The sequence below is a fragment of the Ochlerotatus camptorhynchus genome, unplaced genomic scaffold, assembly GCF_037179485.1.
Source record: "Ochlerotatus camptorhynchus isolate MF236.1 unplaced genomic scaffold, CSIRO-AGI_Acam_v1.1 ptg000251l, whole genome shotgun sequence".
In the NCBI taxonomy this organism is placed as follows: Eukaryota; Metazoa; Arthropoda; class Insecta; order Diptera; family Culicidae; genus Ochlerotatus; species Ochlerotatus camptorhynchus.
This window is the reverse complement of record NW_027040741.1, coordinates 4,113,904-4,132,136: the sequence shown is the minus strand read 5'-3', so window position 1 is coordinate 4,132,136 and position 18,233 is coordinate 4,113,904. Positions and strand designations below refer to the sequence as shown.

At 39.5% G+C, this 18,233-nt stretch overlaps 1 protein-coding gene across 1 annotated transcript in view; it reads left to right on the top strand.

Moving 5' to 3' along the window:
- klg (klingon) overlaps window positions 1–18,233 on the top strand; it is a 468,581-nt gene that overhangs the window by 378,032 nt on the left and 72,316 nt on the right. The window contains exons 4-6 of the mRNA XM_065226477.1: window positions 2,542–2,663; window positions 3,623–3,773; window positions 14,497–14,594. Of these exons, the coding sequence (XP_065082549.1) occupies window positions 2,542–2,663; window positions 3,623–3,773; window positions 14,497–14,594 (371 nt within the window). The remainder of the gene's footprint in view (window positions 1–2,541; window positions 2,664–3,622; window positions 3,774–14,496; window positions 14,595–18,233) is intronic.

Below are 18,233 nucleotides of genomic sequence, written 5' to 3'. Positions count from 1 at the left end.
GCGATAGCCGGCTATCGAGAGATTAAATAAACAACAAATAAACAATACATACTTTTGGTTGCATCGCCAACTTGAGGTGAATCCTAACCCAATACCCTACCCAACCCTCCAACTCCGTAGCACTTATGAGGGTGTCGCTAAGTCGGTGGCCTCTCGTTAAGTAAGTACTACATCAACATTTCCTTCCCTATCCCTAGTTATGGTAAAGATGGGCGTGGCCGGGAATAGCGACAGTCATGCTTCTGTTACTCTTGTTTAGATTGGAACCAATGTTTACTCCTCAGCATTATTCCTGAAAGTAGTCTAACTGAGAATTTCAGAAGAGACGTGAGTGTCGCTAGTATCCAATCTACGAAGTATATCATAACAACGCTAACGCTAACGCTAATATCAAAAATATGGGTATGGAAAAATAGAAAAACATTCAAAACTGCGCTCGTGGTTCCTTTTTTCTCCTGACTGATCGTTTTGATGTAGCGGTGGAAGTGTAGGGTATGTATTGTGCCGTGAAGGTAGGTTATTCCACGTGGGTGATAATTCCGGGTACTTGACAATCAGTTCGATTTTATCCCAACAACCTTATTACAGTAAAGAGTAGCAATAGAATTTATCTATGCCACGCCCCAACAACCACACAGCTCTCCAGAGCTGTAATCTTGTAACTTGTAACTTGGAAGCAGGGTTGCAAGTGATTTTGATCGATTCTCTCATGAACTTTCTCTTTAAAAAAAAAATACTACAAATTTGGCACGCCTACAATTCAAAAACGGAAAGAGCTAAGATAATAGAGAACGATCAATTAACAGAATTAAATGCGCTTCACATTTGTTCCGTACACTAGCGGTTCTACGTCAAGCTTCCGTTCGTGCCCCTAGGCACAGACCCTTCTACTTTTTACATTTGAATTGCTTGATCTTTATAATTTATATTAATAAATGACCAGCAAGCCTTGACTTAAGGCTGTTGGTGGTCATTCCCACATAACATCCATGACAGTTTTGACACTGGGACTGGATCATTAGAGGTGAGATATCGCCGTTTGGTGTTTTTCAGACTACGTTCAGTAACTTTGATGGAAGGGTTATTGTAATGGAGATCTGTTTTGATCGCTGGTGATATTGTGTGATGTATACCTACCCGACCAGAAGGAAGTAATAGAAATAAAGCACACTGTGTTTTTGAGATATAAAATTATTCGTAGCATAGTCTGTTATAAAACATGCACCGTTAGTAGTTAAAATAACAAAAAATGTAACAAGAAATCTTCTACGTACTATCAAGAATATAACAACTATTGTTAGGGTTATATCATATTTCTAACGCACCTTGTTACAAAATAACCCATTAGGGTAAAAACTAAAAAGGGTATGAACTGGACTTTTTAACACGGTTTTTGGGTAACAAATTTTCTGAGTGTTTTCTATTTTTAGATTGTTGTTAAAATATTAAAAAATCAAGATCACCACCCCCCCCAATCCACTCTCCCTCATTTTAGCCTGCTTTACAAACACAAAAAGCATCTATATAGCTGCCACAGGGATTCGAACCCAAACGTTTTACAATTATGGCTTGTGGGAAATCTGGAGCCTTTACCATCTAGTCTAAATCTACTGTTGAAGAATAAGTAGATGCAAGCTAACCTTTTGTGTATGCCTTCTTTGTTCGCATGCGCCGGCAACTGAGTTAAAAATAAATCGGGTGTTCCCAACACCACTCACTCTCTGCACTCTTGCTGCACTGACGTAAACGGAGGCTGGCTAAATATATGTGTAACAAAGTTTGTTATAATTCTCAGTATAGTAGAATAAGCATTAAACTTAGCTATATGAAAGTAATTAATTTAAGTATATGTAACAAAACAAAAATAAGATGAAAGCGAGTCATTGATTGCATATGCACTATTTGAATTCTAATGATGATTTTATTCTAACCATGATGATCTGATTCTAACCATGATGATTTTTCATTCCTCGTTTCACCACAGAGCTCTTAAAACAAGATTATATCAACGGTTGTTATGTATAACAGAAGTTGATATAATCATGATAAAATTTTGTTATAACGTTCTGGTCGGGTAGGCTGACATTAGGGACATTAACCCTATTAGCCCAATTCCATGTGAAAAACTTTTCCTTAGCCCTTAAATAAATTTAAGTTATACTCCCGGCTCAAGACAAAAACAAAACAAAAATAAAAATAAAAAACCGTTTCACTTTTCGTGCTACTAAATGCTAACAAACTTAGTAAATATGTTGTTTTAAATTTTATTCTAACAAATTGTGTAACAATTTTATATCAAATACCATGATGATTTCTTATTCCTCCTTTCACCACAGAGCTCTTAAAACAAGGTTATATCAACGGTTGTTATGTTGCCAATGTTGACCAAATGTTGCTACTTCACAACCTGTTTGACATCCGCTAGTATGATTTCATGTTATGATTGTCATTGCTAAATTGCGCACCGGCGAGGATGGTCTAAGAATATATCAATAATGATGATTTCTAATATAAAACTTATTTTATCTTGATTCATTTCAGTACCTCCCAGCGTAAGAGTGATACCACCCAGTGGGCAGTTGACGGCCCGCAAAGGCGGTGTGGTTACACTAGAATGCAAAGCTTCCGGAAATCCAGTGCCGTCCATTTACTGGGCTAAACGGGTAAGTTACATCTATTGATCATAATCTCCTATTTGCTTCCCATTGTTCTGTGACCCGTTTCGATCCAACGTCCTCCATAATTTTTCCAATTGTTCAAAGTTGTGCCAACTACCTCAGTTCGGTGCTGCCTATCTTCAGTTACTTGAGCGTCCAGAATGTCCTAGATGTAGTTCCACATGATATAGCCACGAAACATACGGTGTTTTGTGGAGCCTCACATAGTTCATTTGGAAAAGGTGCAGCTAAAAATCAAGACCATGCTGGAGGCGGCTATGGGGTTGACTCCCGGTCCGGTCTAGAAATTTTTCAGGTTGAAAAATCTCTCGACTTCCCTGGTCATTGAGTATCATTGTAGTTACCACACAATAATACTAATGCAAAAATCGTGCAGGCTTAGAGAATTCTCCATTACAACTGTGGAAGTGAACACTAAGTTGACGTATAGTCCCATTGGGGACGTAATAATTCCAAGAAAAATAACCATCCGGATTAGAGGCAATTACATTTTTTTTTTCGGGATTGCAGTCCAGTGACCCTTCAAAATGTTGTACGAAAGATTGTCACCGCATTGGAAGGAGTTCAAAACCTCTCAATAACGATCCATGTAGCTTAAGTAAAACTGTGCTGGAACTTCATAAATATAACGTAGGACATGTTCTTGGAAGTGTTGAAATCGATGAATCTGAGGCCGTTGTCGTTCGTAAGCTGAACTTTCCAATAACTGGTCTTAATTTCTCCTCCTGATCAAGCGAAGCATTGAACATCTCGGAAAACGATTTTCACACCATAACTTGGGATGATCGTTGCATCCTAGGCTATGCACGATGATTATGATTGAAGAAACGGCATCTGATTGTCAATTTTCCACCACGCAATCCCCTAATTACCCAGTCAGTGGAATAAATTGCAGATTAATTCGGTTCAATTTGTTACATCATTATTTTCTGTCTATTTTCCAGGGTAGTCCCGCAAAAGTCGCTACCAAAATTGGGGAAGGTCCCATCCTGACTTTGGAACGAGTAGAGCGACAAGCGGCGGGCGTGTATCAGTGCACGGCAGATAACAATGTTGGTGATCCGGTGACAGTGGATATGCGGCTCGACGTGCTGTGTAAGTATTGTTATTGTTATTGAGAATCTTATTAATTTCCTCAACTCCTCAGTATGTGAATTGTTTTAATTCCGATTTGATTGATGACAGGACAGAATGAGACTACAAACCAAAACGTTCATTATATTTGGTTTGGGTTCTACATTTTTTTAGGGGCCAACAATTTCCTTATATTATTTGTAATGAACAAGCCGTCAAAATTTACCCAAAACTATAAAATTTCCATGATAAATAAAGTGATATTTAGAGTACTTTCCCTAATTACATTGATTTTCAGGACACTTCCTATTCATTTGATGATGTTTTAGGTCAAAATAAAGCAAGAAAACCATGCGAGGTAAGGTTGGCTAGTGGAATTAACGTTGATGTCGTGATTGTCTAAGAAGTTGCATGAGAAAGAAAATTTATTTATTGAAAAAAGATCTAAGAAGTTGATGTCTTCGGAAAATTTGTTCAGGTGATTGAACCCTTCTGAATGGGAGAGAGATTAGTTCACAACATTATCACTATAATTGCATGTCATCAGGAAAACCACAGACAAACAGACGTAACTCTTCATTGTGTATCTTCGTTCATGCATTTAACGGTTGATTTGAATATTATCAGTTCCGCGAACTACTCGCCGCAGCGCTGGCATCGGATCACTTTGACGTTTCTATACATTGTATAGAACTTTTATGCAACATTGTTTGCGAGCTAGCGGGCAAGCTTGTTTTCCGCGAGAAGCCCGAGAGATGTCGTTACTGAGGTCATATGTTTTGAGATACTATTTATGTTTTCAAGAAAAACTTTTTCAAAGAGTTACATCTGTTTGTCTGTGGGAAAACCTTAGTCGGTCAGGTGACTTTGCCAAAGACGGCAACTTTTTAGATGGTCAGGCTTTCGAAGTGTAGCACATACTGAATGTTCACATTCATACTTGCGCCGGGTAGTGAGAAAATTGTGAACTACACAGCAAAAAATAAATTTTAATATTACATCCAAGAGAATGCCCTTCAATAATATCAAAAATCTCATATAATTTTTATGACCACAAAAATAAACAAATGTAGTAAAAGCAGCGTAATGTCAGGTCAGGCACTGCATTAATGATAATTTTGTCCTTTTAGGCAAGTAATATTACACCATATTTTTGAAACGATTGAAGTGCATCCACTCCATCAAAAAAGCGCTGACCAGTTGACCAAGTTTGCCGAAACAGCATCTTCCTAGATGGTCAGGATATCAAGATAAAGCTTATAGTATATAGGAAGTTCACATGTACACTAGTGCCGCGTAGTAAGAAAATTCAAAATTTACCTTATCACCGTCACCATTGAACGTTTCATGGATTTAGCACTTTGACGAATATTGGACCTTCCAGTGAATTCATTCACATCTCATGTTTTGTTTTTAATGAAATGTTTTCGAAAAAGTATAATGTATTTCAGAAACTAAATATTGTTATTTACTACATTCAGTTCCAACTTTGATCCAACCACATGGAAAAGTGGCCGTCTACCTCGTTACAAGTCAAGCTGTATCAACGTCCATAGTACCTAATAATTTGAAAACAATTTTCTATTTTTCTCTGTTCATCGAACAGACTTGCGTTTTCCTTATAGTAAAGTTACATTTACATGATAAATGATAGAATAAAGGGTGTCCACGATGAAATTGCCACACACAAAATTGATTCGCAAAATTCGAGTTTTCATCCGATTGTCATCAAATTTTCAGGGATTGAGAAATAACTATTAAACTTCATTTTACCATTTTACTCGTATTTTATTTACAGTCCATACGCAAATGCCCGCACCTTGGTCTTAACCCCGGCCATAAGATTCTGCACAACCTGTGAATCAACCGTTTTTTGCATGTAAACCCATACTTTTTTCAGTTCCTCGACTGTCTTCACTACCTTAGGTCGTTTAAGAAGGTGCTGCTTCATAATCGCCCAGTACTTCTCGATGGGGCGGAGCTCCGGAGTGTTGGGAGGGTTGAACATTTTCGGCACGAAATTGACCTTATTGTCCGCATACCACTTCAGCACGTCCTTGGAGTAGTGGCATGAGGCCAAATCCGGCCAGAAGATTGTTGGGACGTTGTGGGCCTTCAGGAGAGGAAGCAGCCGCTTCTGGAGGCACTCTTTTATGTACACCTGTCCGTTCATCGTGTCCTGGGTCACGAAAGGTGCACTCCGCTTCCCGCACGTGCAGATGGCTTGCCAAACCAGGAATTTCTTCGCAAATTTGGACATCTTTTGAGTGCGGACATGCTCCGGAACGCTGAACTTATCCTTGGCCGTGAAAAACAGGTTGCCGGGGATCTGTTTGAAGTCGGCCTTCACATATGTTTCGTCGTCCATGATGCAGCATTCAACTTTTGTCAGCATGTTGAGGTACAACTTCCTGGCACGGGTTTTGGCGGACTTGTTCTGCTTCTCGTCGCGATTAGGGGCCTTTTGTACCTTGAACGTTCGAAGCCCAGCCTTAGTTTTGGCCTTCTGGACAAAACTTCGGCTTAGGTGCAGCTTCTTAGCCACATCCCTAATGGAGGCGTTCGGATTTCGGTTGAAGGCCCCAACTACGCGGTTGTGATTTTTGGTGTTGTACGGAATACTTTTTCCTTCACTTCTGGGCTTCCGATCGGTGGTCAACCGTTCCTCGAACCGCTTAATCACTCGCGACACCGTGGAATTCGCGATTCCCAACGTTTTAGCGATGGAACGATGCGAGAGATCCTTGTTCTCGTGATGAATGCGCAAGATTTTATCACGCACGAGCTGTTCTTTCGACTCCATTTCCGCGAGTTTTGATCACAGGACTTTAAAACTTGCAGGATGTAAATAATGCACTATGAACTAAATCCACCCAAATTTTCATTAAATTCTACCCAACGGTTAAAAAGTTAGAGCAATTTCATAGTGTGGCAATTTCATCGTGGACACCCTTTAACTCTAAAACATTCAATTCCATGAACACAAAATAACAAGTTTCGGCCACCACTATACACAATGTTCGTTAATGTTGTTCATTTTGACGATTCACCTGTTATCAAGATTAAATGTGTTTAATATCATCAAATATATTATAACAAAGAAGTCAATATCATTTATTTACTTCAATAATCCGAAGGGAGACCTACTTAGTACAGGCGGCTGTCTTCCCCTGTCGTAACCTATAAGGATAATATGTTTGGAGTGCATAAATAATACATTGTTTCATCACAGTAGACGTAACACTTAAATGGAACTCAATTTAATTGAGATTGGAATGCGAATAAATAGTACATTAGTATTTTTTAAATATATTTATTAAGGAGACTTTCAGCCCTGGGCTGGATCGTCTTCGTGTCCATTAGTACATAATAAGCTAGAAATCAAGAGTAAAACAAATTCATAGAATTATCTTGATTAAGCTGCTATACAACCAAAACCAATCATACTAAGGTTATAAACTGAGTTTCTTATGGAAAATGCTTTTTCATTCCTGAAACTTGCAAAACAACACGGCGAATGAGAACAACCCAAATTTGAGTTTAGTTCACTCATAATCGCCAAAAGTGCAAAGTAGTTATTATGATTGAAGTGAATTTCAATCATCAATAACTAGAGGGCACACCATTATGGACATGCATAATTAGTTTTCCAATGATGTTTTAACGTAAACATCAGCTATCGAGCACGAATGCTCTTTCAATTTCCAACTCTCGAACTTTCATACAATCAGCATTTTCACTGACAGTTGAATTCAATAGACCTCCTGTCTGGAGCTTTCACGGCAAATGAGAACGACCCAGATTTGAGTTTAGTTCACTCATAATCGCCAAAAGTGCAGGAACTCAGCGATGAGTAAAATTTATCTCATGGTTTCCTGTGGAAAACCTAAAAAATCTGCCGGAAAATGAGGAAATTGACGAAAATTTTATTCATTCTCGGAGTAGTACCAATAGACTGAGTGAATCCAATCTTTACTTTTCTCAAATTCGGGAATTTTTCCCTGGAAAATCCTGGAAAAACCTGGGAAAACATGAGGCAAATTTACTCATCGCTGAGTTCCTGCACATTTGGCGATTATGAGGGAACTAAACTCAAATCTGGGTCGTTCTCATTTGCCGTGAAAGCTCCGGACAGGAGGTCAATTGAATTCAACTGCCAGCGAAAATGCTGATTGTATGAAAGTTCGAGAGTTGGAAATTGAAAGAACATTCGTGCTCGATAGCTGATGTTTACGTTAAAACATCATTGGAAAACTAATTATGCATGTCCATAATGGTGTGCCCTCTGGTTATTGATGATTGAAATTCACTTCAATCATAATAACTACTTTGCGCCCACTCGGAAAAACGTACGGTCGTACGTATCAATGGAAACTTTTGGTTTTGTTTTCAAGATAATCCTATTAGGTCGGAAATGTTTTTTTTTTTTTTTTTTTTTTTTTTGTACACCTGGCCAGGCATGGAAATTTATTTGCATTCATTTCGTGCATTCATTTACATTCATTTGCCTTTAACTTTTTTCTTGAGCAGCATTCCGCAAATTGATGTATAGAACTTTTGTAGCTTTTGTTAACAAGTCAAATTCGTATCTCTTATGCACGACGAACCAGAGCGAACAGAAGACACTACTGTTTTTCAGTGAATGTATTTTACATTCACTGAAAAACAGTAACAAGTTCTGCCCGCTCTAGTTCGTGATGCATGAGAGATACAGATTTCATTTATAAGTAAAAGTTGTAGCTAATAAGAAAACCTACAAAAGCTCTATACATCAATTTGCGGAAAGCTGTTGATGAAAAAAGTTAGAGGCAAATGAATGTAAATGAATGTATGAAATTAATGCAAATGATTTTCCATGCCTGCACCTGGCAGAAGGCAAATCATTTATATAATGAATCATAATAATAATAATAATAAAGCTCATTATTCTACAAGCTTGGCAGAATAAACCCTTATGGAACTCTCAATTTTACCTGGTTTATTGTTTTGCTTCAATCATCTGTTGAATTTTCGTCAAAGGGTATCGTAGAGCGCTACTCCGTCGTAATCGCCCATTTCCGTTGTATCGAGCAGAAAGCATCAACAATATTAATGATTTAACCGTGCACAAATCAAAAACACGTTTGTTCTGATGTGCTAGTTTATAAGATACAATACAAAGCCTATTAGAGCACATTGTATGTTAGCGCTCACCTTTCGAGCCAAGCAGACGCGTCTACGTTACAGCTAAATCAGGATCTTACTTTTCTTTTCGTTTCATTGCGTTATTCATCGCCGAGCCGTTGTGTGTTCCTGCGTACTACGATGGTGCGCCACGAGAACACATTCCGCATAGATTATGCAGTTTTTCCAACAAAAAAAAAAACGGGATTAAGTGAAGGTGCTAAATTTCGTTGGAACTGTTCTGCACCGTTCGAAAAAATCATGTAAATTTCTGCGAGCTATACCGCACATAAAATCAATGCTAGATTTGGCATAAATTAACGCGATATTTAGTGTAAATTTAAGCGCAATATCGCAAAAATGAGCAATATTGTATGCAAGCTTGTTAACGATTTCGCTGTTTATGCCAATTATAGCTCAAAATTAAACGAAGGGGGATTTTACGCGATAGTTAAATTTCAGATTTTTTTTTTTGTGTGGGCCAGGTGAAATGTTAAGAATTTAGTCATAAGGACGTGTCGGACGATGCAATCACCAAATTTCTATTCGCAAAGGTGACGTCATCTCAGTACGTGAACAGATGTGCGGTAGCGATCAACAATTTCAATTTCCGATTATCTCATTGCATTGAGTCGTGGGTCTTGGTAGACGGTGAATCGACGTTTATGTTCAATTTTGGCCAACGTCAAACCTGCCGACACTGCCGGGAATTCATCCACATCGGCGCGTCCTGTATGCAGAACAAAAAGCTGCTTGTTCAAAAATCGTATTCCGATGCGACGAAACAGCCAGCAGCAATGTCAACAAAAACAATTGCGCCGGTGATTCCGATACCTTTTTGAGAGCGTGGAGCATGCTCATTCACATCTCATGATCTCAGTGCTAGCCGGTTTTGCTATATAACTGCTCGTCTCTCCATTTACGTTGCAACTCCAACAGAATTTGAGTGAATACCCTGTTGACGGTATTCCAGGTGCCCTCCTTCCGATACATTTCGGCGACGATACTGCTTCGCACTGCTTCAAATCAAAGACCACGTATCTTGGTGTTTCCTCCACATTTCCACACTCCGGACAGAAGGGTGACGTTGTGTATCCGTACTTTTTGAAGCAGCCATGACCCAATATGAATTGCGTCAGGCAGAAGTTTAGCTCTCCAGGCTTTCTGTTCACCCAGGTTGAAAGAATCTACCATTCTCCGCTATGTCGCATTCCCGCTACCACTTGGCCAGCGTCTCCGCTCTTACCATTTTCCGCACTCGCTGTCCTCCACCAGGGTGATGCCGATAGGACGATTACGCATACTGCTACCGACGAGATAGTTCTGTACGCGTTCACGATTTGCAAGGCCATGAGCCTGAATGTATTATTCAATTCTCTTGATTCCGCTTGGTTTCCAGCGCTGCAATCCAGGCTGGACCTCCGTACCTCAGTATCGACGAATACACACTAGTCAGAAGAAGCCTTTTGCTACTGTTTGGTCCAGAGCCGAGTGCCAAGTCCAAGTGTGAAAGAGTAAGCTGTTTTGTTCTGTCGTTCCTACGTCAGTTTTATCGCTGTAAGTATGCTCAAAAATGTCAGATTGTCCAAAAATGTCAAAATCATGTAAGCTACGGTGTATCATTGTGGTTGACAGGGATAGAGTCCCCCGGTTACTGACCAATAGCACTTCCGTTTTGTGGTGGGCTTCCGGCAGCTTCACTCCTTGCATCCAACCGTTTCGATTGCCTTGGTTGCCAACATTTACATCCAACGATGCCAGATCTACGGAAATTTCCATAGATCTATATGAAATCTATACAGCAAACATTTTGTAAATTTACATTTGGCAGTTTGATGTATTTTCTGGCCTTAGTAAAAACATGCAGCAATACTACTTTAATTTTACGTTAAAGCATTTAATAATACATCAATTAGTATTGAAATTTCATGCATATGTGTTCTCACATGACTGAAAGTTCAATGGAAATAGATTGAATGTTCAACGAACAACGATATAAATGTTCATGATCGTGTAATTTTTCAGAGACTATCGGTCATGTGATGGGGAGTCACCCCTTTCCACCTTGAGAGAGCCAGTGTCCGGTAAATTACCGGAGAGTCCCTTCATCCTTCGCAAATCAGTGGAAAATCACATCACCGTAATGATTGATGGAGCTTTTCCGGAAGCTCGTGGTCTCACATACGCTCTGAAGGTACGGAATAAGGAGCTAATAGACAAGCTGCTGCTCTTCAACAAGCTCATGGACGGAACGTAGATCACGATCAACTATGTCCGATGTGTAATTAATTGCCATGGGATGGAGAAGATGACTAACGCAGAATGCCTCGAATACCTAGCTGACCAAAAGCCTGAAAATCGAGGACAAAGTTAAGAATACAGGGACGGCAGCGACAGGAAAACTAGCTCCCGCAGTCCGAGAAGCTATCCGGATTTGTTCTAGTCATCTTCCGTCCACACCTAACGTGGCCACCTGCATCGAGAGCAGAATGCTTCCTGTCGACCGACTGGCCACACAGACTATCTGTAAGCGGGCAGATAATTGGCCGAGAAGACAGTTTGTCCTGACGAGGGTGTTTTCCTCCTCACCGAGGCAAAATTACCCATTTATAAAACTGTCAATCTAGAGCCCCCCCCAGGAGGCCAGGGTCCACTGGTGCGGAGCAAGGGGTTGGAACTTACCCAGACCCGTGATTGACTTGGAAATTAAGAAGAAGTTTAGGGCAGGATCCGACTCCCCCACACTAGTGAAAACGGTAGCAGAACTTCAACGAACCGTATAAAATGGCCAAACAATCCGATATTCCGACGGCTCCACAGCTCGCGGGCGTATAGGAATTACAAACCCTCAAAAGTCTGTATGCCACGAGCTACCGGACCAATACACCGTCTTTCCGGTGGACGCTGCCGCTGCCGCTGCCGCTGCTTTTATCGCTGCCAGCAGACCAATCGCGGTTTTCACGGATTCCGTTAGTGTTGTCGAGGCCCTGGGATCGGATGTTTCCAAGCATCCCTGAATCCAAGATATTCAGAAATACACTGCAAAAACACCGTTTTTATCTGGATCACTGGACACTGCGGTGGCCGCGGGAATATATAAAGGTAGACCAACTGGCGGCTTTTGGAAAAGAAGTTCCTATGTACACCCGGGAGGTCCCAGCCAAGGATTTGAATACTTTCATTCAAAAGATCAAGCGGGACACACATAGGTAGGTGGACCCACGAGGCCACCGTACCCAGATCATGATGTCTCGCCTAACAACGGGCAAACTAACATTTCCCACACATTTAAAATTAAAAAGCGTGTAAAGTTCTGAGACATTTCATGAAAAATTGAACATATTGTATACCATCTTTGTAAACAACGTTGCTTACAAGTTACTCCTTTGCGTGAAATGAAATACAAGTTTACGTGAATGAATGCTTACATTACAATTAAAATTCAGTTTTTTTTTTGCTGTGCATAACTTATATGGGAACGACTATTTCCGCAGGATGTGTGACACCTGCCATGTCCCGCACACGATAGAACACATCATAAGCCACTGCCCATAATATGAGAGGCTCCTCGAATTTTATGACATATCAGGAAGTATCAGAGATACCCTTAGCGAGGACCTGACCAGAATCACGACATTACTCTTTTTTTCGAAAAGATGGACTACTGGAAAACATCTAACACTTGCCCATTGAACCCGATAAGATTTTGTACAACCCAACAAAGAGCTTAAAACGAACATTGATGACGGACAATACCCGGCCTACTCTCTAATTTTCATATGGATACCGCCAATTTTTCGATGCAATCGGTGTAAATATTTACATTATTTGACAAATCTCAGGTAATCATGCCAGCAGTAGGTCTCTTTTCTTCATTCAAATTGTCATGATTATCTGGGTTTTGTCAAATAAGGTAAATATTTCCATTGCTTGCACCAAAGAATGGATGATCTATACGACAACACCACACGAATTATGCTATCAACAACCGGATGATAGTTATGGCAGCAACTACGACGGAAACAATTCTGATTAAACTACAACTCCACTCAGTGCGTCTTTAGAGAAGGCCCTCTTCTGGGGCTCCAACCTTCCAAGCTCTGACTTACTGGCTTCCTTATGAGGCCTCAATCCTAAACTCATTCACTTGGGGAACTCTACTCTGGAGTCCCACCCAGTTGTAAACTATGTAACTAAGTGGCTAAACGTACGGGACGAACCAGCTCAACACTGAAAGTCTCGTTAATAAATAAAACTAAACTAAACTAAACTAGCTTTAATTCATTGAATTACTGATCGTTACACGTGTAATTTTATATTCAAAAACCTGCTCTAGTTTGTAGCTGAAAATTACAAAATATGTTTATCTGTGTACGGAATTTTTTTGTACGGAATTATACGGATTTTTGTGTTTTCTACAGAATTATACGGATTTTGCAAAATAAAAAGAATAGGCGCCCTTTATAATACTGATTGGCACCCTGCCAAAATCCCACTTCCACCCTGCCAAAACAATATCAAAAGTTATGACATCCACGGAATCCATCTCAAAAAAATCTGGCATCACTTCGCTTATCGCTATTCATAAACTACGTAGACACTTTAAAGGGAATTTGGCGAGTGTCTACGGTCCATACAAATTTCTAAAACATAAAAGTTTCGTGAATTTCCGTCCTGATCCCCACAAGTTTATTTAGCAATAACTATACTGAAATGTAGCTGATTTAAGCCTCTGCGTTAATGCTTTTGATTACTTGGGAAGAAGGGTCTGAATTTGAAACAGCGTAAAGCGGTGAGGAGTATCGTATATTTTGCGACAGGACATTATGTTGAACCATGGCAGAATTGCATCCCCTTCCAAATAACTAGTGACAGATGACCAAGTTTAAAAAAAAACTGTACTAACAGTTTACCCTTCACAAGTGTACGGCAAACCGTTCACTCCTTTTATGTATCTTAAAATGAATGATTTCTAGGTAAAAAAAAACAGACTATTAATCAGCCGCAATGTCTACTGGCGGGTAATAAACGGCATCCTCGATGCCCATTTGAATGTAGCCTTGGAATGCCCCAGGAGCATAGATTTATCGATGCATAATAATTAAGAGAGGAATAAAAATTCCACTCAGTGCGTCTCCGCCCGTACTCCCGTCAGTCTACCTCCATCATCTACGCCCACTCACATCTGGTAGCTACACAGGCAAAATGAATTATACAACAAGGATCGCAAGCCCTCTGGAATGGCTAGAAGAGAAAAAAAAAGAAAGGACCGTATTTCGCAACTGCAGCGTGCGATAATGCTTTGGTAGAAGTCATCAATTTATACTACAAAAGAACTGTTGATAAAAGTAATTTTTAATTTCCCTGTCTCTCATTTGAGCTGCGCATTTTTCTGCGCTCTTAAACCGGGTTATCGTATTGGTGTTGACTGAGTGGGAACACAGTTATAGCTTAATAACATATCTTAATAAAATTGTTGAACTTATCAATTTGCGCATACAAAAAATTAACATATGATGAAAATTGATTTTATATGTTTCCGCTAACGATGTTTTATTGCTTTCCATTTTCCCTCAAACAGATCCACCCGACATCAGTGTGGATAAGTCTTGGATTCACTCTGGAGAAGGATTTGAGGCACAGCTTGAGTGCATTGTCCATGCAGATCCGCAACCAACGGTAAGTTTATGCATTTCCTTTGTGTTTTTGAGCTTGAGAAACGGCACCTACGTACGTGAAATATCAAAATTATCGAGGAATATAATTACACTAAAGGGTGTCCACAGTTAAATTGTGGCACTTAGAAGTACTCGCCAAAAATAAGTCCCTCAACCGAATTTTCTGGGAATATAATGCTATATAAATAAGCTTGGTTTACGTATCTTTATTTCATTATATTTCTCTACAACGGTTGAATCGAATTTTGTATATGCTTTTCAACATTTCCTGCCCCGTAGTGAAAACTTTAGGATGCTTACGAAAATCGTGCTTCATTACAGCCCAGTATCTTTCGATCGACCGCAACTCCGGTCTGTTTTGGGGGATTGAGATTCTTCGGCACGAAATTGACCACAGTTAAATGTTCTCTGAAACGTATTATGACACGAGAAACAGTAGATTGTTGGATTCCCAACATCTTTGCGATGGCTCGGTGTGAAAGATATGGGTTAGGTGAGTGTGCAAAATGTTCTCGCACACGCGCTGCTCTTTCGGCTCCATTTTCAAAACTACTAGATATTTCTTGAAACTCACTCAGTGTAAACAATACACGCTGAGGCCATCTCACCCAAAATTTCTTTAAAATTATCCCAAAGGGCAAAATATTACAACTTTTTCAAAGCGAAGCCATTTATCTGTGGGCACCCTTTATAATATGTTTTGACACGATATTTATTTTGTCGTTTTTATCCTCATTTAGGATGAGAACAGAAATTGCAATGCCCCCGTATTTGCATTTTTCTGAAACAAGTTGCGCTAAATTTGGTAGCAATTTGAGATCAAAAATATGGACGAAAAAAATTGCAGCTTTGGCATGTACGAGTCATGGCCTATGTGATTCAATTCGGTAGGGCGAAAAACTGGAGCAATTGCATGTATAATATGTGATAAATGATACATATGCCATAACAAGCTTACTTACCCTAATAAAAAAATTATATAATTCGAACAACATTAGGACATCTCTCAGGTTTAAGCAATGACTTCTGAAGAGGTCTCCGACAATCCGATTGGCCATTCATTACTTTATGGTTTATAGACTATTACATAACGTTTGCCTTAATTTTCGTCAAACAATTTGCACACATTTTTTTATTTTATTACTATTTTACAGCTATTCGATCAAACCAATTTATTAATAAAGGAAAAAAAGGTTATCTTCCATTTAATTCCACTTAATTAATTTTGGTATCCATGACAGATACGTATTTCGACTACAATATGCAGTCTTTATCAGTGTCATTCCCACTAAAGAACTTATCAAAATCTAACCCCCTTAAGTACTCATCCCTAGGTAAAAAAGTCAAGATCACTGGTATAAAAATTAAACTCCAATGTGTTGAATCAGAACCTACCTAACTAATAAAAACCAAAGATTTAAGTAAACTAAAGGAGAAAAATCTATACAACTGGTAGCCATCATAATGAAGTAATGAAATTGGGTTGTTAGCGGAATGCTGACATGGCGTATCACTGAACAAGATCGCAACGTAAAGGGGAAAATTCCTCAAAACAATAAAACGCTTCGATTCGTTTTGTTTTTTTTTTCTATCGTTAACTACAAATTTATTCCTGGACCCCTCTACAGTGAATATGGATGATATTTTCATCCACCACCTGGTGTAGAAGAAATTGAGTTAAAACTAAATCAACTCTCCGAGGTCGAAAGTTTCTGCACATTGGACAGCAATGTTGAACGGAGTGCAAAAATGCAAGATTTGCACGGAGTGGAAGAACGAGAGTGACTAGAATCAGTGCTGTAAATTTTCATTTCATTCGATTGAAAATGAACCACTACAACCATTCAATCAATTCTGTGTAAACGAATTCTCACATGACCATAATTTGAAGAGCCCCTTTCTCATTCGAAGCTCATTGTCACTGTCAATTGAGTCACTCAGTATCATTTGATATACGACAGTGGAGTATGGAAGAAATCCAGGAAAATGGTCCCGAACCGACAAGTCGACCCGATGTCGGATCAATGTAAGGCTAATTTAAGGTCGATGACGACCCAATGTCGTGTTAATGTCGGGTCAATTTTGGGTTTATGCCGGGTCAATGTCGGGTTAACATCGGGTTGGGGTTTGATAGAAGTCAGGTTGGTGTCGGGTTGGCTTAGCTTTTTCGCCGGAATGTCGACCAGAGCTCCGTTTGTGTATAGGTTACACTCAATCGAATGATATATAGCGTTTCTCAAATGAGAATGATCCATGCCTTCGTCAAATGACTAAGCAACTGATATCACCCATTCGGAGGAGGTCCCCTTTGATAGCGAATAGCTACTTTTCTCATTTTCATCAAAAATGTTCAAATGATTTTGAGAATTTACAGCACTGACTAGAATTCATAAAGCATGACAGCGCTGGTTGGTTCTTTGTTATCGAAAGAGAAAATAAAATGTGGAATAAATCTGTAGTTTACGATAGAAAAAAACAAAACAAATCAAAGCGTTTTATTGTTTTGATTAATTTTTCACGTTACGTTGCGATCTTGCTCAATGATACGCTATACGCAATAAATTATACGCAATATGCTTGGTAAGCCTTATTTATGGAAAACATGTTGCCTTCATATTGGATTCCAAAATAGCGTCTGATATCGATTTCCGGCCTCTACACGTCGTTCCGGAAATACACATATTGTAGGGTATTTGACAGTTTTTCTTAAAACCGATGGCCACCATCTTGGTTTTAAAATGGTGTCTGGTATCGATTTCCGGCCTCTACACGTCATCCCCTATCCGGAAATACCCATATTGTAGGGTATTTGATAGTTTTGATTGAACCGATGGCCGCCATCTTGAATTTCAAAATGGTATCTGGCATCGATTTTCGGCCCCTACACGTCGTTTCCTTTCCGGAAATACTCATATTGTAGAGTATTTGACAGTTTTTCTTGACCCGATGGCCGCCATCTTGGATTCCAAAACGGCATCTGACATCGATTTCCGGTCTCTACACGTCATCCCTTTTCCGGTTCCTGTTCTCACATTGCACAGCAACATCTTATATGGACAAGCTTTCGAGACATAACATATTAAGGAAGTTCATGTGTACACTAGCGCCGTGTAGTGTGAGAGTTCTGAAATAATATGACCATCATCCTAAAGGACTTAGTCACCTGAACAACTTTGATGAAGACAGTAACCTTCTATATGGCCAGGTTCTCGAGATACAGCTTATAAAGGAAATTCACTTGCACACTAGCGCCGCGTAGTGAGCGTGTTCTGAACTAATATGATCATCATCCTAAAGGACTTGATCACCTGCACAACTTTGCTCAAAACAGCAACTTTCTGTATGGCCAGGCTCTCGAGATACAGTTTATATAGGAATTGCACATGCACACTAGCGCTGCGTAGTGAGAGAGTTCTGAACTAATATGGCCACCATACGAAATAACTTGGTCATCTGAACAACTTTGCTGAAGACAGTAACTTTCTATAAGGCTAGGCAAGGTTGCAAAGACTCATTTCAGCTAAAACAATGTTTTTCTAAATTATGAAATAATTAGATGCTATGATCAAATTTTGAATTGGTAGGATACAAGAAGAGGTTGCAAAGAATGTGTTTGACATATTAAACCTGTTTATTTCAC